Below are 24,178 nucleotides of genomic sequence, written 5' to 3' on the forward strand. Positions count from 1 at the left end.
CAACTTTGGGCTTCCTGAGCTGCAAATCATGAAAGAAGATAATGCCTCTTTCCACTGCTTGTATTGCCCCTTCAATACCCTGCAGTTGCGGGAATCATGCATGCGTCCATTGAAGGTCATCCCAAATTTGAATGTAGCATAACAAGCTTTCACCTCTATCCTCCAGTATCCATCTTACAAAATTTTGCGAGATCTATGGATTTTGGTATCTAGTCCATGCTTACATTTTGGGGATTTCATTTGGGAAAAATTGTGTTTCCTTAGAATACTATGACCTTTTGAACAGCTATCACTGACAACCTTGATGGTATGAAGTATATGGAATCATCTGAGAAACAATCATCAATGATGTGTCGTGGCTATGCTGTACATAGACTGTAACCCTGGGATGAGTCCTACAACATTTTGTAGCTTCAGTTTTATAAAGTGAATAGTAGTTTGGAATAATAAAACTAGAATAGTAAGACTGTACCCAGTTCTAGAGGAACTAGAACTTCCTAATTGCTATAGGAAGCTCTATAAGTTTTTTCCTTCTTTTTTTTTTTTTTTTTTTTTTGCCTTTTTTGTTTTTACCGGTACCAGGGATCGAACTCACGACTGCCTGCTTGCAAGGCAGGTGCTTATGCCGCTGAGCTAAATCCCCAGCCCCTGAAGCTCTTATAAGTTTTAAAAACTGATCTGATCAAAGTCAAAACTCTATAGTAGAATGCATTTTCTTTGGACTTGGAACATGGTGCAAACTTCATTTCTGGGTGATCTTCAGCAAAACACACCATCACTTTAAGTCCAGGGCCTGTTGGCAAAATGGAAGTCTCATACCTACCTTCCAAAATTGTGAGGATTAATGAAATGAAGGGTACAGAGTCTTAAGTCCATTTCTCTTTACCACAACAGGACTTAAGCACCATGCTACAGGATGCTTTACCTATTGATTTTTAAAAGTATTTATTTATGTTGTTTTCCTAGTTATACATAAAATAAATGATGATTTAAATATAATGAATCAATGCATATTAATTTTTGAATCCAGCATTGCAGATGTTTCTGGGCTTTAACCTTCCCCTTTCTCTCCAAGGGAAGAAGCAATGCTGTCCACATACTTTGAAACCATCAATGATCTGCTGTCCTCCTTCGGGCCAGTTCGTGACTGTTCTCGGAACAATGGGGGCTGCACGCGTAACTTCAAGTGTGTATCTGACCGCCAGGTGGATTCCTCCGGATGTGTGGTGAGTGCCCACCTGGATGCCAGGGCTACTTGCTCAGGCTTTACTCCCCTGTGAGGGCAGTGGGTCAAGGCACATCATACTACTGGAAGCTTCTGCCACTGCGGGCTTCTGCTTTGTTCACTTCACCTGTAAAATGGTAACATTAAACTCTCCTCTTGGCATTGTTGGCAGAAGGACATGAGATATTATAACCCAAATGCCTACCATAAAACAGGTCCTTTAGAGCTTCTGGCTTCTGGAAACTTACAGTGCCCTTGAAGGTACAGTAGAGCTTGCCCTATCTCTGTGAATCCAGTGGAGCTCAATGAGATGCATACTCTTATACAATGCATAGGTGCTTTGGTATGATTTGGAAGAGAAAGGATCAGCTGAGACTTTAAGTGTGGAATAGACTTCTTTAAGAAGTTGATACTGGAAATGATTTCAACAGATGTATCAGTGGGGTGTGATCCCAAAAGTTCTGTATCGTTTTTTATCCTTTTTTGTTTGTTTTTAAAATTAAAAAAGTATCAGTTTAAAAATACAGTGAATATTTAAATTGTTAAAAATTATTAAAGACACATTGTCTCAAGCTACTGCCCCTTGCTTTGAATATACTTTTACCACCTGAAGCAGTTCTAGAAGCCCTATTTCATGAGTGTCTTTAGTTTGCTATCCTGGCTGCCTCAGTGTCCTGAATCAATTAAAAATGTCTATCTTTCATAGTCATTTTGACTTTGGGAAAATCCAGAGGTCACGTGGTGCCAGATTAGGTAAAGGAGTGGATGCGGACACAGAATGTTTTCTGGAGCCCGCCTTTCCACTGAGTGGCACTCAGCAGCAACCTTTACTATACTTTTGAGAACACTCCCTAACAGCATAAAAGAGGGTTTCCAGAACTGCTCTGGAAAGTGGCAGGAACAATGCAGTATATGCATTTGAAGCAAGGGGCAGGAAGTACATAGAGGGGGCCTGATGGCGATGTATCTTTATGGGAGTACTTTTTAAATTTAAGTATACACTGTATATGTTGACCACTCCATGTACATTAGGAACACAGTGCTGATGGCCAAGACATAAGTGTGGGAGTGAGGGAAAGCAGCCTTGTGCATGTGGCATTTCAGGCTCTATTGTGAAATAAGGACAAAGGAGAAGTGTAATGATGATTTCTCTTGCTGACATTAGGGCGTAGTCATTGTTCCAAATGCAAATTTCAGGCTTCCACTCTAGAAGAGATTAGGTCTCTGGAACCCGACTTTTTAACAAGTGAAAGAGGTGTGCATATGTCCCTGTGTTGGAAATGCACTTAGGCTACTTCCCCACAAACTAAACTCAGCCTAGCAATCAGTGCCTTTCTTCTTTCGGTCCCTTTGCAACCCATCCTGCCATATCTCACACCACTTTACTTCATGCTGTAGTAGAGCTAAGTGGTGCTAATTAGATGTTCTTCTTTGAATGTGCTGCCTGTTTAATGCCTCATGGCTTTTCTCAAGATGTCCTTTCTGCAAAGAGGGAGTTGTTCTCCCAGCGCACGGAGAAAACAAGTGCATATGTTTCAAGTGCTTTCTCCTTTATGAAGACTGTTCTCTCCCATACGGAGTAGTGGTGTTCCTCAAGGGATCATTGCTGTTTTCTGTGCCCACAGTGACTGTTTCGTTGGTGATACTTCAAGCTTAGATTAGTTCTAAAATTTCTCTCCTCAAACTGAGAACATGGTGATTCTGCTCAGCAACCCAATAGCTCCCAATGTTAGGGCCGCCGCCGCAGGGAAAGAGACCCCAAGGACTCAACTCTTGGTGAGGGAAAAAAAGTTTATTTCCATGCGCATGGGGTCCTCCAGGCAAAGGAGTGCGGAGGGCCCCGAGGGGAATTTGTGCAGGGTTTTTAAGGGTACAAGCGGGAAGCAAGCAGGTTTACAGAAGCAGATCGCATTGGTTAATTTTGAACGGCGCAGGACTTTGGCAGCTGCTGATTCAAGGGGTCTGGGGCTGAGTAACCATGGAGACTGAGGGTCCTGGTCTGATCTCAGAGTGCCAGGTACAACTCGGTCTCGTTTGAACAGCACATTCCTTTACTTATCTTTTCCTTTACAGAGGACAGAACATCTTGTGGTTAATGACTAGCAAATGCATTCCTTCCTGTCCTGCTCCGATATCTCAAGGAAGAATTCGGGAGTGAGACATTCCTTACAGCTCTGTTCTATAGCTCGGGGGGGGGGGTTACATCACAAACGGGGAGTCGATTCTCTCATTCCCCCCTTTTTCTTGCAAATGACATTTAATCTTAAAGGTCCTGTATGGGTAAGGGATCATATTGTTGACGTAGCACCATAACTTTTACTTGAGAAATCTGGGCCCTCACAAACCAGGTTACTCGGTTAATGAGGCAAGGGGCTATAGCCATGACTATAATGAATCCGGCCAGGGGTCCCAATAAAGGGAGAATATAGGGCAGGATTGATTCCCAGAAAGAGAACACTTTGGCTTCACTTGAAGGGGGCTCTCGAGATCTGATTCTCTCTCTCAACTTTTCCATTGCATCTTTTACAATCCCAGTATGATCAGTGTAAAAACAACATTCTTCTCTAAGTGTGGCGCAGAGACCCCCTTCCTTTAAAAACAAAAGATCTAAGCCTCTTCTGTTTTGTAACACTACTTCAGATAGAGACGAGAGAGATTGTTGTAATGCAGTTATAGATGTCTCTAGGGCCTGTAGATCCTGGTTCACAACTGCAAGAAGCTGCTGGCGGGACTGGTGCCCAGTAATGAGGGCTGCTGTACCAGTTCCTATCCCCCCTGCCACACCTATCCCTAATAAGACTGCCAGGGTCAGGGAGACAGGTTCCCGTTTATATCGACCTTTCATGAGGGGGAGCATGTCAGGAGGGAGATATTTAATGTGTGGCATAAGGTCTATGAGGATGCAGGAGCTGTCCCCTGCAAGGAGTACATTTGTGGAAACACAAGGGGTGAGCCCCGTAGTACATAACCAGAATGCCCCGGTGGGAGGGACGAGGTACTGGTTTCTGGGGAAGGAGCGGGTATGTGTGAGGCAGTGATGGCGTAGGTCTGCCGGCCAATTATCAAGTGTCCCTATACAGGTTCCTCGGCTAGCGAGGCCGGGTAAAGGAAGGGTGTGGAACACGTGATCCCAATCGCACTGGTCGGAATTGGGGGTCAGCGTATAGGAATCATTTAGGGCAGTCCCCTCATAATATGGAGGGTTAGCACTTAGACATAACCAACAAGCTTGGGCTAGGTCTGGATGGGTAAGATTAAGGGCTTTATGAGCCCCAAGTATAAGGCTGAGAAGAGAGCTCACGGTTGGAGGGACGAGTCCCGACTCAGGAGGATTAGTTAAATCCCCGGAGGGGGTGCGAGGTGAGGTCATGTGTTCTCAATTTTGGGTAGCCTTGGGCCCCGGGGATAAAAGTCTTTTAGCAGTTGTTGGGGCCAGTGGTGGCAGGGACAGCCTTGTTTCCGGTTTTAATTCCTTTTTGATAAACAAATATCCCCCTGAGTCTTTTCCACTTTGATAATATCTAAACCCCCAAGTTTTTCCTGTGATCCATGAAGGCTCTTGGGGGGTGAGGACCGTGAGTTGTAGGTATAGGCAGGGTCCAGGTCCCTGGCTCGACTCGGCGTTCCAAGCCCCACCATAACAAGTGGGGGGCTTTGGGCGAGCCCCAGTCAGCCTTGAAAGACTAATGTGTTGGTCCCTTATGGTGGGTGTCCACGCAGTGGCCACCATCTCACATCCCCAGTAAGCACAGTAATACTCTCCTGGGGAGTTACAATAGGTTCTCCCCTCCACTGAAGTTGGGCATAGGTAAACACCCTGAGATGGATCCATACAGGGGGCTTGAGGGACAATATCGCAGGAAAAGAAGGCAAAGGTGGGATTACCTGATCCTTCCCACTTGCCGACCACCTCTTGGTTGTCCCACTTAATCAATGACCAGATCCAAGGGCAGTGGGGGTTAGCTATTGTAGGGGTGACTAACACTAACATGAGTAATTTCATTATAGCCCAGGGGGTTGCAATCTGGGGTTTTTGCTGGGTCATCTTGCAATAATACACAAGGGGAGTGTACAGAAACAGCATCAAAGAGTCTTTCGGCTCAGTTTAAGTTTCAAGGGGTTATCAGACCGTTTGAGTTCCCAGGAGCCGTCCTCTGGCGCTGAAGCAGGCTTTAGATGTGACGCGTGGATCCAAGAGGCGATTCCGTCAACCTTTACCGCTGTAGGAGTAGTCAATAGGACCTGGTATGGTCCTTTCCAGCGAGGCTGCAGAGTCTCTTGTTGGTGGCGCCGGATGAACACAAAGTCTCCCACTTGGTACGGATGTGGTGCAGGGAACTCACTGGAGGCGTAGGCCGAGGCTAGTTGTGTCCACACGTCCCTCTGTAGATTGTCGAGGGCGATGAGCCTGTCAGACAGGGAGGTTGGCAACAAGGCAGCATGTTCAGTTAAGGGAGTGAGATCCCGAATGGGGGGTGGAGTGCCAAAGAGGATCTCGAAGGGAGTAAGGTTAGGGGGTTTGGCAGACGGGGTGTTTCACGCGCGAAAAAGGGCATAAGGTAGGAGCATCGTCCAATCTTTTAGGCCAGTCTCATGAGCTAATTTAGTGAGGGTCTCCTTAATAGTTCTATTCATCCTTTCTACCTGTCCTGAACTTTGGGGTCTATAAGCACAATGTAACTTCCAATCAATCCCCAATATGTTGGCCAGTCCCTGACTTACCTTAGCCACAAACGCCGGCCCATTATCGGACCCTATTACCTTTGGCAATCCGAACCGGGGAAAAATTTCTTCCATCAACTTTTTCGTTACCATGGCAGCAGTTTCCTTTTTGGTAGGAAAAGCCTCAGTCCATCCAGAAAAGGTGTCCACAAAAACTAGCAGATATTTTAGTCCACAACGGGCAGGTTTAACTTCTGTAAAGTCCACTTCCCAGTATTGTCCAGGCCTGGTACCACGTAGCCTTTTGCCGGGGGCCAGCTTGGCAGGGTAGGCATTGGTCAATTGACATGCTTCACAATTAGTCACAACCCACGTGGCGACCTGGCGTATGGCAGTGGGGGATGCCCCCAGGAAGTCTTGGCGTTGGGCCAGTAGGCACAGCTTTTTAACTCCCAAATGGGTGAGCCGGTGGGCCTGTTGTATGTAAGTAGTCAGGTCAGATGCCTCAGGGGTTTGGTTAATCTGAGCTTTCTCTTTGGGAGGAGAATCTTTGATATCAGTCACCAACATCTGTGAGCCTCCCATGGCTGCAGATTTTGCTGCCCGATCGGCCAGGTTGTTTCCCTTCGTGACAGGATCAGTCCCTTTTTGGTGGCTATTACAGTGTATTATCGCCACCTTCTGAGGTAACATAACTGCAGCTAGTAATTGAAGGATTTCCTGTTTGTGTTTTATTCTTTGCCTGCGGAGGTCAGAAGTCCCCGCTGGCGGTATATGGCCCCATGGATGTGGGCCGTTGCAAAAGCATATCGGCTATCCGTGTAAATGTTTGCCCGCTTTCCTTTGGCGAGCTCCAGAGCCTTAGTCAAAGCAATCAGTTTGGCCTTTTGGGCCGAGGACCCGTCCTCTAGCCTGGCTGTCCAGATAATATTGGAATGATCAGTCACAGCCGCCCCCGCATACCGCTTACCTTGAATCAAAAAGCTACTTCCGTCAGTGAAGTAGGTCACCTCTGCATCGGGTAGGGGGTAATCCAATAAGTCCGGTCGTACTCCGGCCTCTTCTGCCAAGATGTCCTGGCAGGTATGGAGGATGGGTTCCGGAGCTTCTTCCGGCAGCAGGGTCGCCGGGTTGAGAGTCACCGGGGGTCCAAAAGTTATCTTGTCCTTGTTGAGCAAGAGACTCTGATAATGAGTAACTCTGACATTTGAGAGCCACCTGTCTGGAGGTTGGCGGATGATGCTTTCTAGCGTATGCGGGGCAATGATTGTTATTTTTTGTCCCTAAGTCAATTTATCAGCATCCTTGATGAGCAAAGCAGCCGCTGCGATACCCTTTAAGCAGGGCGGCCACCCGCTCGCCACAGTGTCCAGTCTTTTTGAGAGGTAGGCCACCGGACGCCTCCATGGCCCAAAGGCCTGGGTTAGTACTCCTCTCGCTATTCCTTTCTTCTCTTCAATGAAGAGAGTAAAGGGTTTATCCACATTAGGAAGGGCCAGGGCCGGAGCGGATAGGAGGGCCCGCTTGATGGCATCAAAGGCCTGCTGGTGGTCTTTTTCCCAAACAAAGGGAGATCCCCCCTTCAGTAACGGGTACAGGGGAGCTGCCAAGGTTGCGAACCCAGGGATCCACAACCGGCAAAACCCCGCGGTACCCAGGAACTCCCGTAATTGTTTTTGGCTCTTCGGAGGGGGAATCTGGACCACAGTCTGTTTTCTAGCCTCAGTGAGCCATCTTTTCCCCCCTTTTAAGGAGTAGCCCAGGAAAATTACTTCTCGTTTACAAATTTGAGCCTTTTTTGCCGATGCCCTATATCCCAGGATAGCCAACTCACGTAAAAGGTCCTGAGTTCCACTGGTGCAGTCACCCTCAGAGTCCGCGGCCAGCAGCAAGTCATCTACATATTGAAGGAGGGTGAGGTTCGGGTGTTGAGCCCGAAAGGGGGCTAAATCCTTGTGTAGAGCCTCATCAAAGATGGTCGGGCTATTTTTGAAGCCCTGTGGGAGGCGCATCCAGGTCAGTTGTCCGGTGGACCCAGTCTCGGGGTCCGTCCATTCAAACGCAAACAAGGGCTGGCTATCTTTGTGCAAAGGCAAACAGAAAAAGGCATCCTTTAAATCCAGAACAGTGTACCAAGTCCTTGACGGATTCAAACCGCTGAGGAGATTATAAGGATTGGGTACGGTGGGGTGAATGTCCTCCACCCTGCTGTTGACCTCCCTCAAGTCCTGTACTGGTCTGTAGTCATTTGCCCCGGGCTTTTTGACCGGGAGCAGCGGAGTATTCCATGCAGACTGACAAGGAGTCAATACCCCTTGGTCTAAAAGTCTCTGTATGTGTACCTTGATCCCTAGGTGAGCTTCTCTATTAATGGGATATTGTTTAACTCGAATAGGGGAGGCGGTGGCTTTTAGAGTAACCACCACAGGCGGTTGCTGGCTTGCCAGCCTGAGCCCAGCTGTCTCAGCCCAGGAGTCTTTAAAATCAGTTAGCCAGGCAGGGGCGATGGGCTGGGGGTCTCGGTGGTCGTAGAGCCTATACTCATCTTCCAATTTTAGAGATAACACTGTAACCTTGGGTTGCCCAACCTTTGGGTTGCGGAATGTCACCTGAGGTCCTTGGGGCTCAAAGGAGATTTTCGCCCCCAGTTTGGTTAATAAGTCTCGTCCCAGGAGGGGAGCCGGGCATTCAGGAATAACCAGGAAGGAGTGTTTTACTTTTCCTTTGCCTAGGTCAACTGTGCGCTCGGTGGTCCACGAGCGATATTTGCTCCCATTAGCCCCTTGAACTAGAGATTTCTTAGTTGAAAGGGCCCCTAAGGGGGCCTGAAGAGCCGAGTAAACAGCTCCCGTATCGACCTCGAATTCTACGGGAGTCCCCTCCACTTTAAACATTACCCTGAGCTCGGGGAGGGGGTCCGAGCCCCGAAGTCCCTAGTCCTCTTCATCTAAGGCGAGCATGGGGGCTCGGGGCCGCTGCGAGGACTGTTTTTCTCGTTCCTCTCTGGCTTGTTTCTTTCTCAATTTCTCACAGTCTTTGATCAGGTGTCCTTTTTCTTTACAATATGCACATTGGTCAGGGTCTAATGAGGGGCGAGTGGGCTTTCCCTTTCCTGTCTCAGGTTTTTCCCTGAATAACTGTGGCCAACATTTTAGCTAGTTCCTTGCTTCGTCTTCTGTCCCTAGCTAACTCTTTTTCCTCTTCTGTCTCCCGTTTATAGTAGACTTTTTCAACTTCCTTAACAAGATCCCTCAGAGTTAGGTCTTGCAGACCATCTAGCCTTTGGAGCTTACGTCTTATATCAGGAGCCGATTGTCCTATGAAGGCCATGGCTATTGAGCCCTGTCGGCCTTCCTCTTCAGGGTTAAAAGGCGTGTACCGCCGGTAAGCTTCCATCAGGCGTTCCAGAAAAACTGAGGGAGTCTCAGTAGGCCCTTGGGTAACTTCCCTTACCTTGGCCAAATTAGTGGGGCGCCTTGTGGCCGCCTGGAGACCTGCCATTAGAGTCTGGCGATAGATAGAAAGATGCTGCCTACCGGTAGGTGAGTTGGGGTCCCAGTTGGGGCGTTTTAAGGGGAAGAAATCATCAATCAGGTCTGGTCTCTGGGTGGGTCTGCCGTTTTCTCCGGGAACAGCTTTTCGGGCTTCCAGAAGGATGTGGTCTCTCTCCTCGGTGGTGAACAGGACCCCTAGAAGCTGCTGGCAGTCATCCCATGTGGGTTGGTGGGAGAACATGATAGAATCCATTAAACCTGTTAACTTAGACGGATCATCAGAGAAAGGAGGGTTATTGTTTTTCCAGTTATAGAGATCTGAGGTAGAAAAAGGCCAGTACTGTAAAGCGGGCATCTGCCCTCCATCTGACCCGTCATCTATCATGGGCCTGTAGGGGCGAAGGGGAAGGGTAACAACTGGGTCCTCAGGCCATAGCTTGCTTCGAGTGTTCTGGGCTGGGCCTGTGGGCCCCGGAGGTGTAGACCCAGAGCAAGCCATCGTAGGGAGCGGGGGATACAGAGGGGACGTGGGTATCGGAGGAGAAGAGGGGTTCGGTTCAGGTGAAGAGGGTGCTGAAGGAGAAGGAGCGCTCGATCCGGACGAGGAGGCTGGAGGAGAGAGTGGGTACGGAGGAGGTTGAGTCAGCTGGGAGGGAGGAGGCCAGTCATAGTCGAGTAAAGGTAGATCAGGCTGAGACTCAGGCAGGATCGGAGCCGGAGCGGAAGTGGGAGGTCCTTTCAGAGCTAAGAGTTTTGGTATAGAGGAGTCAGAAGGGGGAAGAAAGGGTTTCACCCATGGTGGGGGTTCCTCCCTGAGGTCCTGCCATACCAAGATGTAAGCGACCTGATCAGGGTGGCCCCCTTGTCCAGGGCGGAAGATGATGTTCTTAACCACTAGGATGAGGGGCAGGTGGAAAGTCCCCTCCGGCGGCCATCCCACTGAAAAAGTGGGCCACTCAGTCGAGCAGAAATTCTGCCATTTACTCTTCTTGACCTGCAAGGAGAGATTGTGAGCCCTCTTCCGCACCTCCGACCAATGGTCGAGGGTGAGGGACAATGGTGATGAGGTCGACTGTCCCATGATGTTCTATGGTCACAGGGCGGTTAACGCAAGCGCGATACAACAAATAACTAAACACGACACCCACAACACACAGGACAAACAGGCCGGCCACCTCACTCTCACGCATCAGTTTCACTCCAAAGAGCCACCTTACAGGGTGTCTCCAGATTGGCCCGGATGAGTCACCTCAGAGGGTGTCTCCGAATTGGCCCGGACGGACCACAGATTGGGAATGAAATTCCCCAGACCGATAGGAAAATCCTATCGCAGACGGTGAGTCACGGAAAACCATGTGGGGCGTCCCCCGGTCACCAGAAAACAGAGAACAGATAACAAAAACAGGTAACAAAAATTGCCCCTAGATCGGAGCCGTTTGGCTCGGGGCGTAAAATACCGGTAGATTGATCCTCAGAGTAAAAATAAGAAGCGACCGGTCGTACTCACCCACCGCAGAGCCGTTGAGGTCACCTCCCGTGAGGCGTGGTATCTCACCGGGGCCTCCAGAATGTTAGGGCCGCCGCCGCAGGGAAAGAGACCCCAAGGACTCAACTCTTGGTGAGGGAAAAAAAGTTTATTTTCATGCGCATGGGGTCCTCCAGGCAAACGAGTGCGGAGGGCCCCGAGGGGAATTTGTGCAGGGTTTTTAAGGGTACAAGCGGGAAGCAAGCAGGTTTACAGAAGCAGATCGCATTGGTTAATTTTGAACGGCGCAGGACTTTGGCAGCTGCTGATTCAAGGGGTCTGGGGCTGAGTAACCATGGAGACTGAGGGTCCTGGTCTGATCTCAGAGTGCCAGGTACAACTCGGTCTCGTTTGAACAGCACATTCCTTTACTTATCTTTTCCTTTACAGAGGACAGAACATCTTGTGGTTAATGACTAGCAAATGCATTCCTTCCTGTCCTGCTCCGATATCTCAAGGAAGAATTAGGGAGTGAGACATTCCTTACAGCTCTGTTCTATAGCTCGGGGGGGGGGTTACATCACAAACGGGGAGTCGATTCTCTCACCAACTCAATAGGTAAAGAAGCAATAAAGGTGGGCATGGAAGAAGGAAGGGAAATTTCTGCTCTAGACTAAGATTTCTTAATGAGATCCAAGAAAAGCAGAATATACAAGTGACCCATAACACATCTGCATGACAGCTGGCAAAGACTATTTCATTTGCTCTTTACCAGGGGATCAGTGTAAAAGAATCATCTAGAATGAGATGACACAATGAAAATATATGTTAGATTCAAAGATCAACAAATGTTAAAGATGGATGGCCAGTTGAAATTTGTGTTAGCATATGTTTTCAATATGTAATAAATGCATTCACTGTGGGAAATAGGTATGTGTACATATTATATCTTGATCCTTTTTACTTTTCCTATCTCCCCCACACTCTTAGAAACCCTACCCATCTCCCTGTTTCCTATCATTTATCTTTTAATTAGCTCTTAATTCACTTATGCTTTGTGTTATCACATAAGAGTAATGACAATATTCAATCTTTCATGTCTAATTTATTTCACTTAGCATTGTGGTCTTAAAGTGCATTCATTTGCCTACAGATGATTCAAATTATTCCTTCTTTTTGGCTAAGTGATGCTCCATTAAGAATATATAACATATTTTCCTTATTATTCATCCATTAGTGGGTACGTAGGCTGCTTCCAAGATTTAGCTATTATGAGTTGTGCTGCTATATTCATGACTACACATGTCTTTAAGTCTTTTGGAAGGATATCCCAAAGAGGTATACCTAGGTCAAATGGAATTTCTGTGTTTGCCTTTTTGAGGGATTTCCATACTGATTTGTACTTTAAGCTGTTGGTGGAGCAATTGTAAAGTAGAAGAATTGGAAATTTCATTAATTGTAATTCTTAGGATTAGAAGTGAAAAAAAAAATAACATGAAATAGTTAAGGCGAAGGGGAAATATACTGGCTCCAGGGGAGGTTCAGTAAAGTTGGGCTGAAAGGTGTTGTGGCCTGTTATCTAGATCTCCCCGCAAAGCATCATGTGGTCACATGAGGGTATTTGGAGGTGGCTGAATCTAGGGTGAGTGATGATGGAATTAAGGGTCTGGTGCTGGAATTAAGGGTCTGATGCCAAGGCTGGCATGAAATAGAAAGGCAGGCTTGCTCACTCCTGCGCCATTGATTGCTGCCGTGTGCCTTCTGCTTTTTGCTTGCCGTGCCATAAGCTGTTTCTCCTCTGTCCCTCTGCCATGGTATCCGGCTTTTGGTCCAGGTGACCGTAGTCTGAAACCTATGCAAACTGTTCCTCTTTTAACTTTGGGAGTCAGGTATTTTGTCTGAATGATGAGAACAGTAAGGAGTTCTAACACTATCATTGTTCTCTCTTTACTTCTCAGCTCTGATTTCTTTAACATCGTGCCATCCTCTGGCCAGATGCACATTTTCCATGCAGCATTTTGCACCTCTTTCCTAGGCCCTCCGAGTACACCACCAACTCATCTCACCAACCCGTCTTGATTCTCTTGCCCATTCCTGTACCAGGCCCTGTAGTCAAAGTGATCGGCTGAGCTTATCTACGAGTCACCCGAGGAGCTCCAGGCAGGAAACAACTGCCCCTGCAGTGGATGGTTGAGGGATGGGGATGGGACAGAGTCTCAAGGAAATGTGGATGATAGCAGTAGGAATTGACGCTGTGGGTGCCAGATTGGTACATTCCAGTAGCTTTCTACTTCAGACTATTGCAACCCAATCCTTCAATTTATATACTGGAAAAGTGAGACCCAGAGAAAGAGAGGAAGATTTGTCCAACTCTTGGAGTCAGTCAATGTGTAAAAAAGTCAAAAGAATGTCTATGTCCACATTGGCTCCAAAGCACAAAATTGACTTTTTGAAAGGATTGACTTGTCTGCCTTTTTCCTCTTTGGCAACAGTTCTCATTCCAGAAATAATTAAGCTCCTTCTCCTTGAGGATGAAAGTCTCCAAAAGAATGAAACCTCCGAATGCAGAAGTGTGTGTGTGTGTGTGTGTGTGTGTGTGTGTGTGTGTGTGTGTGTAGGCAGAAGTTTTTTCTCTTTTTCTCTCATTAATATGAAGTGGAAGGATGAAAACACAGAAAGAAAGACTATTCATTCCCTGGAGGTTAAGGGAAAATTCAGTAGTCTGATGAGGTTGTCAGAGACTTTCCTCTCTTGATTAAGGATTTAATGTTAAAACTTCAACTGCAGGATTAAATGGATGCAAGTCAGACTCTGTTCTGTAGCATAGACAGGCCAACACCTTCACTTTCTTACTGAGGTGTAAAATACCTTTCATTTTTCTGTATGCTTTAGTATGCCTACAAAATCAAACTTTTTCTCCAACTTCCTCTTCTGAGAAACTCCGTCTAGGTCCAGGGATATAGCTTAGCTGCACAACACCTGCCTGGAAAGCACAAGGTGCTAAGTTTGATTATGATACCAAAGAACAAAAAATAGAAACAAACAAAAAGAGAAACCCCATCTGGCATAAAAGTAAACACTTTTTAAAACATTTTAAAGTGCTCAAAGCATGTCTACAATCAATAATTTATGGTCTCAAAATACCTGGGCTACAGGTTCTCTTGTGGATGAGGGCCTGAGGCTCAGGAAGCAGCATGACTTTCTGAGGTCTTGACCACTAAGTAAAGGAGAGAAGACCAAGGCCCTGTCTCCAGCATCATTCTTAAAATCAGGGCCACGTGGGGGTAAAAAACATAGAAAAAAGGATGGTTTTGATGCATTGTTCCTAATCTCTGGTTTGTTCATTGGTGGGTGTTCATTGGAATGTACCTTAACCTCATTGGTCTTCTTTTCCCAATATTTTGAAAGGGAACAATTCTTTTTTATTTTTTTTATTTTAAAGAAAATAAAACAAACAAACAAACAAAAAAAAAAAACCCAGAACTGAACAAATTAAATCAGAACAGAATAATGCAAGCAACGTAGCACTTACCAACAAGACAACAGGAAATCAACAGTAGCTACCATAATGTCTCTCATTTTCTTAAAAATAGTTGACCATATGTTCACACACAATAATATCAAACATAAAAAATAGTATAAAACCACTCAAAAGAAAGGGCTTCAAAACCAGATAATGGGAAATGAGCAATGGCTGCTATAATATCTCATTTTCCTCAAAAAATTATCCATACCATCACACATAATAAAATCAAATAAAACACAACAGGATAGGACCAATCAAAACAGAAGAACAAAAGCATGATAGGACTTCAAAACAAGATGATAGGAAATCAGCAGTGGCTACCATAATGTCTCGTTTTCTTCAAAATTGCTGTTCATACCATCACACATAATAAAATCAAACAAAATAAAACAAAACAAAACAGAGTAAAACCAATTAAACAAATGAATGAAAGCATTATAAGACTTCAAAACAATATAATAGGAAACCATGATTATCATAAAATATCCCATTATATTCACAATAAATGCCCCTGTCATCAATCAAAGTAAAATCTAACAAAGCAAGACAGAACAAAGCCAAACCTAACAAAATTGTGAAAATAGTACAAGCGTTCAAGACAAGACAATAAGAAATTAACAGTAGTTTCCACCTTTCCCTCCCAGGAGTTTCCTCCCTGTCACTCTTACAATAACTGTTTTGCTTCTTGAACTCACAGAGTTTCTGGAAAATAAAAAAAGTACAATGATGCAGGATTTATAAAATGCTATTTCTGTATAAGGTCATATCACTGGTAGTTGACACAGTATATATTTAAGAGTACAGCATATCTTTCTGTGATCCTCATATAACTGATGACATTTCTGTTCTGCTCCATTCATTAACACTTAATTAACATTTAAGTCAATTCTAATGTTTTATCTCTTACCTCTTCCTACACATTTAAGTCCAAGGAGACTGATGAGTCTCTAAAGCATTGGGAGCCAGGGGATAGATGGCCTTTTGTCTTCACCTCTCAGTCTGGTACCTGCTGTCCCTTCTGACCCATGTCCATCACTCTCTTCATCTTCTTGTGTGTGTGAGGACTTCCCTGGCCCACTTGATTCACAGATGTGTGGTCCATGCTTGTATCTGCTCTTTGATACTCTGTTCCACCTAGAGATCACTTATAGCCAGCTGCCTGTATCTATCAGATATCTTTCCAGCCCCCTGAGGGCATGAGGAATGTCTAACAGCATTTCTACACAACCCTAAGGATCTGTCTGCAGCCCTCTTGAAATAGAATTGCCTGAGAGAATTTATATTTGGTTGTTTTCATGCCAGGAAATAGCACTGAGTTATATCTGCCATCAAAGAGATGCTATCTGGCAAGATGTAGACCCCTTGACCTGGAATTCACCCAATTTTCTATAGTCCTCCTTCCCTGCCAACCGCCCATGTGATTAGCCTGGTGGGAACAGAGCAAAGAATTCCCTTTAAGGAGGCTCATTAGAACCTACAAGATTATCTTGTTTGACTTTTAAGATGCCTTTCCTCCTCCTACTCAAATGATCTTTACTTCTCTGTAGGTGTGAGGGAATTTAGATCTGTAACACATCACAGACTTCCATTAAGCTAAAATTATTAATGTAATTTTTACCTTTTATCTAGACCCTAACTTCTGAAACACAAAGTGAAATACAATAGCAGACTTCTTTTGCTTGGTTTTCTTGGTCTTCTTTGATAACATTCCTTTGGAATAATGTATTCCTCTGGTCTGTAATAACTCATTTTGAGTGTAAAAATAAGTTGTGCAGTGGACAGAATGATGTCCTCCCAAAGATGTCCAGATCCTAATTCCTAGAACCTGTGAATAAGATGTCATTTTACAAGATCAAAAGATGTCTGCATATGGAATGAAGATTCCTACTTATCAGATTTTTCAAGAGACAGAGATTATCCTGAATTCCTAGGGCTTTCCCAATGTAGTCACAGGAGTCCTTAAATGTGGCAGAGGAAGCTGAAGGGTACCTGTAGCAGTGCTTGCTAGGAAAATTGTCTCTAGCAGGGTCTCTAGAAGCCAGAAGAAGCAGAAATGGATTCACCCCTAGACCTTTACTAAGGAACACACCTCTGTAGACACTTTGATGGTGGCCATGGAAGACTGGTGTTGAAATGTCAACCTACACCACTCTATGCTAATAAAATTACATTGCCTTAAACTTTCGTGTTTATAGCAATTTGTTACAAAAGCAATGCGATGCTGAGTGAAAGATTATAAGAGGAGCCAGGCTGATACAGGAGATAATATATAAAGAATGATGCTATATTTTTATCTCCAAATAATTTCCCTGGAGATCTCAGCTTTTGACCAGGGATGGAGAAAGCAACAGTGAATGAAGCATCAGAAATGGGAGGGAGCCTGAGTTCCCCTTCAGTGTCCTAGAGAGTGAAAAATTGTTGTGTATTAGAAATGTTACAAATCTGACAAACGTAATGATATCAGCAAGGCACAGTTTTAAATATAAGCTATGAGTCCATTTATTCTGTGTGGCAGTATAAACACTGGAAAACTGTAATCAAGATAGAGGACAAAAATAAAGCAAACTGCAAGCACTTAATTATGGCATCGTGGAGAGGACGCTTCCCCTGCCATTTCTGAGTAACTGCTGCCCCCTGACGCATTTCACTCACATTATTGCCTTAGATTTCCAGTTTTCCCAATGCAGAAAAAAGCCTTTAAATGGACCCAACTCCAAGCAACTCCATCCTCCTCTACCACTTCATTCTGTCAGTTGATAGCTTAGTTTTGTTGTTCCAATTGTATAGTGTTGCATCATAAACTACTCCAGAACTCAATGGCTTAAAACCTTGTTTTATTGACTTATGGTTTTGTGGATCAGGGAGTATGGAAAGGGTGCAGATAGCTTGTGTCTGACCTGTAGCAGGTTGGGTATCCAGGTCCACAGTTCAGTTTTCAAGACTGCCCCTTTCTTTACTTGTCCAGTGCTAGAGCTAGTGCTGCTGGTGTGTGGCACTACCTGTGTTGGGCTTCAGGTGGGGCTGTCGCCTAGAGGGTTTTCATGTGGCTTCTCCATTTGGCTTGAACATCTTGTGCTATGGAGGCTTCCTTTGCATTGGGACCATACCACGATCAAATGTTTCAAGACCCTAAGCAGAAGCTACAAGTCTTCATTGTACCTTATTCCCAGGAGTCCCAGAACATCATGTCCACCCCTCTGTTGTTGGCCAAGCATATTATTAAGGCCGGCCCAGATTCAACAGATAAAAACTGAACTATATCTGTCGCTGAGAATAACAAAGAATCTGCGATCATCTTTTATCTACCCATTCATCTACAATCTTGAGTCTTAGAAAAGGGCCAGAGAGTCAGAGATTTAGCTCAGAGATTCTTGCTCTTGCCTAGTAAATGTGAGGTTGTGAGTTCAATCCCCAGTACCAAAAAAGAAAAAAAAAAAAAAAAAAAAAAAAAAAAAAAAAAAAAGAAAGAAAGAAAAGGACCAGAATAGAAAGGGACCTTGGAGATCTTTTAACCCAAGCCAGCACTTGTGTATTATGCAAAATGGAAAGGCCCTAGCAGGGCACAGAAATTGCTTGTGCTCATGTAGGGAGGAAATGATAGAATCTGGATTTAATCCCGTGAACCTTCCTATGGTAATGGATTCCAGCAAGAGTTTTGCTAGTGATTCAGTCTGCATCTTCATTTAACAGCGCTCCTGTGTCCACCTCTGTTAAATGGGGCAAGAAATACAAAAACAAGAGGCCCACATTGCTGGTAAGCTAGTTCAGAGGACAAAATAGACTTTAGCAAGGTGGCAGCGTGGCCTCAAACAAGTAACTTTGTTTCTCTGAATGAGAGTATCTGAGGGGTGGGTGTGTGAACTGAAGAGTGGGCATTGGTGGTTGGAGAGCAGAGTTTCTCATTTAGCACCTTCTGCATGACAGCTTACGTGCACGGCAATTAGTGCTTTTAACTGTCCTCCCAATTGAGCACTGCCATATCCACTTTATAAAAAGAGAAATGGTACTAACGTGACGGCAACCAATGACTTCCAAGCACGGTTCCAAGTGTTTTGCTTATTTCCAGCAATTTAATGCTTATGGTGATCCTGTGAGTTAGGTACTATTATTAACTTTGATTTACACGAGACAAATCAAACAGGTAAGAAACTGGGATATGTGGAAAAGCACAGTAGGACAGGAAGCTAGAAAGAAGGGCAATGCTGGATAGATTTGCAGAGTAGCTCCCACGGGGAACTGGCATGTTGTAGGAGGTATGTTCATCATCAGTTCCCAGCCCTGCTGTGAGTTCCAGAACAATCTCAAAACCAGTCCAACACTGCCATGAATCACTCAGCTACATTTCTACTTCCTTTGCCCTATCTTTTTTGTTTCCATTTTGACCAGAAAACCCATTTAGATTCCCTGATAGTAGGAAGCACTGTAGGATCCATGACTGCCCAGAAATACTGGGGGGCAACAACAAAACGCAGTCCTTTATAATGTCAAGATGAATAAAGGTAGGAATTTTCATTTATTACAGGTCAGGCTCCTCCTGGCACTGCTCCAAGAGAGGCAGGGACTGTAATCTGGTTTAATAAGGCAGAGAGAGGCTGCTTTTCTCCATTGCTAGTGCCTCCCCGCTTTGTATGACTCAGTGAAGCTGTAAATAAAGAAGTAAAATTCACGGAAGTAGAGAAGAAAAGTGAGAAGAATTTGCAGGGTGAAAAATCTCAATCTCTTTGGAGCTCAGCATAGTCACAACTGGCCACGGGAAGCCAGACCCTTTTTGCCTGCAGTTTGGGCCTCCTAGAGGAGGTGCAGCTGGACCGAGCCTTGGTGGGTTATGGCTTCTGAGCAGTGTTCCCTCCTTCCTAGTAGTGGACTCAGTCCATCCTGATAAATCTACCACTCACTCACTTCAGAGATCAGCAGAGTTTATATTCAATTTATTTTACAGTAAGCATGAACTACCTAAAAACAGAAACTAAAAGAAAACTGAATACCAGATTGGGAAATACCTTATGAATATAAAAATTATAGTATTATTATTAAAATGAACTCAGTTATTCATTTTCATTTCAGAGCTGAGGAAATGGTATCAAAATATTAGGACTTAGAGGACTGGGAACAGGTTTTGGTAATATCTAAAATGAAAGGAATGATGCTAATCATATGCTTCTTTTTAAAAATTGTGAGAAAGATGCAAAGTCAGGAGCAGGCATCTTTATGAGGACTATTTCAGACTCTGAAGGTTGAGAAATTACTTAACTGGTGGGTCGTCTCCATGGTATCCTTGTCAGAGGGCCCTCAGATGTAATGGTCCACAGACAGAATTTTACAGAGCAAGCATAATTACTCTCATGTTATCCATGAGGAATAGATACAGACAGTATGAGAAATTTGTCCATCCAGGTAAAGGCAGAGCAACAATTTAAATCCAACTTTATCAAACTCTAAAACCCATTCTCATAATGTAACAGATGACAACTACCAGAGAATGAAAATAGAATCTCCAGGTATAAAGCAAATGTCCCCAGGGAGCACCCCTTTGCCCTTCAATGTCCAGCATTCATTCTCCCTCCTTAGCACCCAAGAGATCTGCAGGAAATGAAGAGAGCATGAAATTAGGTAAGGGGACAGGCACAGTCTGCACAGGACAAAGCTGGAACTGGCATCGATTCACTTCTGGCACACAAGACTCAAACTTTGGGGGCTGAAAGTGAGGGAGTTTCTCCTCCATAAGGAGCTATGCACTTGCATCTTTCCTTGTGAATTTCTAGCATGGCTCTCTTTCCTTCAAACCTGGTAGAAAGGGATGAGGCAGCAAAGGATTTCCAAGATTATAATGCGTGACATTTTCATAAAATATGTGCACCCTTTTATGACATTAAATATTTTATTCTTCCAGTGACATTTGAAGACTTGTCTATTTTTTCCCCTCATTTTAGTCCTTTGGGACCCAGATTTCTGGGTCTGATGGTATTTCTGGTAAGTTGGTTTTATTGTGCAGAAGTCATTATCAACTAAAGTCAGGGAGCAGCCCTCACCCTTCCAAAGTGCTGTGTTTTACCCTTTGACTCCTGGGAGAAAGATGTGGAGGGAGGAAGCAGCTAAGGGAGTGTCAATGCGTTGCTAAGGTTTAGCTTTTAGAATTCATGATTTCAAGTTACAGGGTCTCAGAGGGTAGTGATTCTAACACTGGAAGGTCTTAAGATCAAGGAATGACAGTAGAGGGAGAAGGTGAGAATGAATTCATTAGTATGTGGGAAAGAAGTATCCAGAGGGAAGTATGTCTCTCCTTTTATTTCCCTTTTGTAGTCATTTTATTTATTTTATTTTATTTTACTTTTTTAAATTTTATGTGTGTCAGAAGAATTGAAAGCATTGTGCCACAGTGATATATGGGCACCCATGTTTATAGCCAGATCTTGGAAACAATCCAAATAGCCATCAGCTTTGGAATGAATAAAAAAGATGTGATATTGTTATACAATGGAGTATTACTCAGCTATAAAGAAGGATGAACTTGAGGCTTTAATATGTAAACAGATGCAACTAGCAACCATATTCATAAGAGAAAAAAATCAGACTTGCATATGTAAATACTGTATTGCTTCTCTAGTGTTAAAAAAAAGAGTAAATAAGATCCAAAATGTACAATAGATAGTGTAGGGATGGTTAGATTCATCACTCATATTTTAACTGTGCATTTTGTGTACCTGCCTCATACATCTTTTATAATTTGGAAAGGTGTTTGTATAGAAGAAGTTGTATTCCTCCACTGTAACCCCAATCTTAAGGATATGTGATAAGACTACAGTTAGTAGTCTAGTTAGTAGTTCAGAACAGTGTCTTAAGACTACAGTTGCTGAATTTAGAGAAACCTGGGACAAAATCTAGCTCTGTCACTGTCTAAACATGTGACCTAAGGGCAAGTTATTTAAGACCTCTTTCAGTGTCCTGTTGAGGAAAACAATGATAATAATACTTTGATGACAAATTCACTACTAGGAGTAGCAGATAATACATGGAGAATGATCAGTGTATGGCCTTAAACAGGCAGGAAATATAGCCATATTAGTGTTATTATTTTCTAATATATTATTTGATAATGGTGGTGGTAGAGATGATGAGAAATAAAATTGTGTAAGTACCTGGTATATTCCAAGCATCTGAGGTGAGTCTAATTATTACTTCTTCTCTTATAGGTAGAAAACTGGTGTTATTTAGGTCCTTGTAGTTCAGTTCCTAAGCTCTCCAGCAGGAAGTTTAGTCCAAGAGGCTCAAAACTAGCTGAAACATTAGCCAGGACAAATTCTTTGTAAACACCATTTGTAATGGTTGCCAGATATTCTGTGGGTGGAAGATCCTCTCTATTGCTTTGTCTTCTTGGACATTTTGATTGCTTCCTATTTTATTACATATTGTATATCTCTGAGCATCTTTGGGCAGAAGTCTTCTTCTAGGCTTTATTTCTTTAGATGAGAGACCCAGAAGTTTGTAAGGACAATTTTCTAGTATCGCATGATGGAGGTGAAGGAATGCGATGAATTAGTAGCAACAGCAGCAGCAGCAGCAAACCCAGGAGCCATGCTGCCTGCGGCTTCACACCCATCTTCTGTCGCAGGCTGCTGTTTTGCCTTCATGTTGCAGTGAAGGGCAGGCGAGGGTGTTTGCCTGCAAGGGTCCTCACACAGAGGAGTGATGAAAAATAAAAGTGGTGCTTGAGGGAGTGGAGCCCAGTGAAGTGTGCAAAGTGCTTGTGGGAGAGAGTCCAAATGGGGGGCAGAGAGGAGTCAGTGAAGCAGCGGGTGCTGTCTCTTTGAGGTCGGAGGAGGTCACATGCCATGAACGCACAGCCCTGCATGGCTGTACTGAGCACATGGGAAACCTGCTTCGCTCTGAATCCTGGTATTTGGACATCTTTCGCTGGTTCTGTGATGAAAGAACTGTGCTCATCTTAATCATAATAACAGAATTTTTATATTTGTAAGTTGTATTCTCCATCTGGTCTTCAATTTTCTTTTAGGGTATTTTTCCCTACTTTGCACATGCTCAGTATGCAATGAAACAAATTCAAATACTCCAGAGATGTACAAAGCAAATAAAACCAAAAAAAAAAAAAAAAAAAACAAGGTCTTTTCTCCCTAGCACACACTTACGTAGGAGATATTTGTGCCATGATTGATCTATGTATAGAATTCTTGTACATTTTCCCCTATGCATATGCAAATACAAATAAGAATTTGAATATGAGTTGAAACATGAATGCATGAGAAGCTTTCAGTTTTGTTTATTTGGTACAGTTTTTCATATCAGAACTGTATACCTTTATACATGTTTTTCAAAGGGCAATTTTTGAAAGACGATTGGCTTTCTAGCTAAAATTTAACCATGTATAATTAGTTTTCCTGTGTCAAAGTAAAGATAAGTAGCTGGAGCAAAACTCAGTGACAGAGCCTGTGCCTAGTGTGGGTGAGGACTTGGTTTCAATGCCCAGCACAATAAATAGACAGATAGATGGATAGGCAGATGTGTACACATGTGCGCACACACACACACACACACACACACACACAATTGAGGCTGAAGGTCACAGAAGCTATGGTTAAATAGAACTTGGGAGTCTTTAATTTCAGTCTAGCCTATCTTCCTAGGATAGTATTGTTCTTTTATCTTTATCATTGTTCTTTTATCCAGACTGTTGGGGATAAGTGGGTAAGGAATGGCATCATTTTCATCTGAATTATTAACTGCATGAGTAATTAAAGTTATTCTTTTCCCCATATTCTCCAGTTTTTCTATAACTCTTGCCTTAAAAATCTTTTATCAAGCCCAGATGTTTTTAAATATGTTCACCTTGAGATAGCAAACGATGAAAAGATTTCATTAAACACTTGCTAGCCTTCATTCTCACTGGGGAGAAAGATACTCGTGCCTAGGGAGATAGGCTAGTTAATCATAACTGTGGAGCCCTGAAGAGAGTAGACTGAGCCACAATAGAGTCAGGTGTGCATCCCATCCTCACGGCAGAAGCTGTGTGATATGGAGCAGATGAGTGCGTGATTTGGAGTTGAATGACCCTGACTTTCTTATCTTGTCTCCAAACTGGGAATTATCCATGCACTTTACAGTGTTTTTGGAAGGAGCCTGTGTGCTCAACCAGACATGAACTAAAACCAGTTTCATGGCTTCTCTTTTCAAGGTCAGTTCCTTTTATGAAACACAGAGTTTGATGAGGTAGGAAACATGGCTTTTTTGCTTGGCTTTCAGAAATTATCTCCATTGTCATTTAAATGAAAGGATAATTTTAAGAGCTCATTACCATGAGCATGACATAAACCAAGGTGATAAAATGACCACTTTCCCCAGTATGGCTCTGCCTCCCATTCTACAATTTCAGAGTTGCCTTTGATTCTCTCTGGGATACTTTCTTTCCTACCCAGAGTCCACACATCAGAGTTGTACATGGGTCTGTATATATTCAGATGCTGAAGATGCGCCAGTGTGACATGGTGTCTCAGCTCCCACTGCAGAACTGTTCTTCTATGCACAGTAAGGGAGGTGACAGAGGTTTCCATGAGATACAATTCTAGGCAAAAGAGATAGAACCAGCTTTTGTGCTTTCGCTATTTACTTGTTTTAGAAACAACCCATTTCTACTAATACAACATCTTTTTGAAGTTTTGAAATTAAAATAGGCATGTGCAAGAATGCTTATAATATAGAGAAAAGACCAGTGACACCCAGTCATCCAACCTCCAATAACGACTGTCCATCTTTGAATATTTTCTTTTAGATTTTGTAGGTGATACATGTTTACA

General features: G+C 43.9%; 2 protein-coding genes across 5 annotated transcripts in view; one reads left to right on the forward strand and one right to left on the reverse strand.

The window, feature by feature from the left end:
* Astn2 (astrotactin 2) overlaps nt 1–24,178 on the forward strand; it is a 911,846-nt gene that overhangs the window by 504,469 nt on the left and 383,199 nt on the right. For all 4 annotated transcript variants that reach the window (XM_023561395.2, XM_063259996.1, XM_063259990.1 and 1 more), the window contains one exon: nt 1,076–1,226. In XM_023561395.2, coding sequence (XP_023417163.2) covers nt 1,076–1,226 — 151 coding nt within the window. The remainder of the gene's footprint in view (nt 1–1,075; nt 1,227–24,178) is intronic.
* LOC134478520 (uncharacterized) lies at nt 5,309–10,462 on the reverse strand. Its single transcript, XM_063259985.1, is given in 4 exon segments — nt 5,309–6,621; nt 6,624–9,010; nt 9,012–9,843; nt 9,973–10,462. Coding segments are annotated over 4 exon segments (5,022 nt in total).

The sequence above is a fragment of the Cavia porcellus genome, unplaced genomic scaffold, assembly GCF_034190915.1.
Source record: "Cavia porcellus strain 051 isolate PalLab524CR breed Dunkin Hartley unplaced genomic scaffold, mCavPor4.1 scaffold_1, whole genome shotgun sequence".
NCBI classification, from domain to species: Eukaryota; Metazoa; Chordata; class Mammalia; order Rodentia; family Caviidae; genus Cavia; species Cavia porcellus.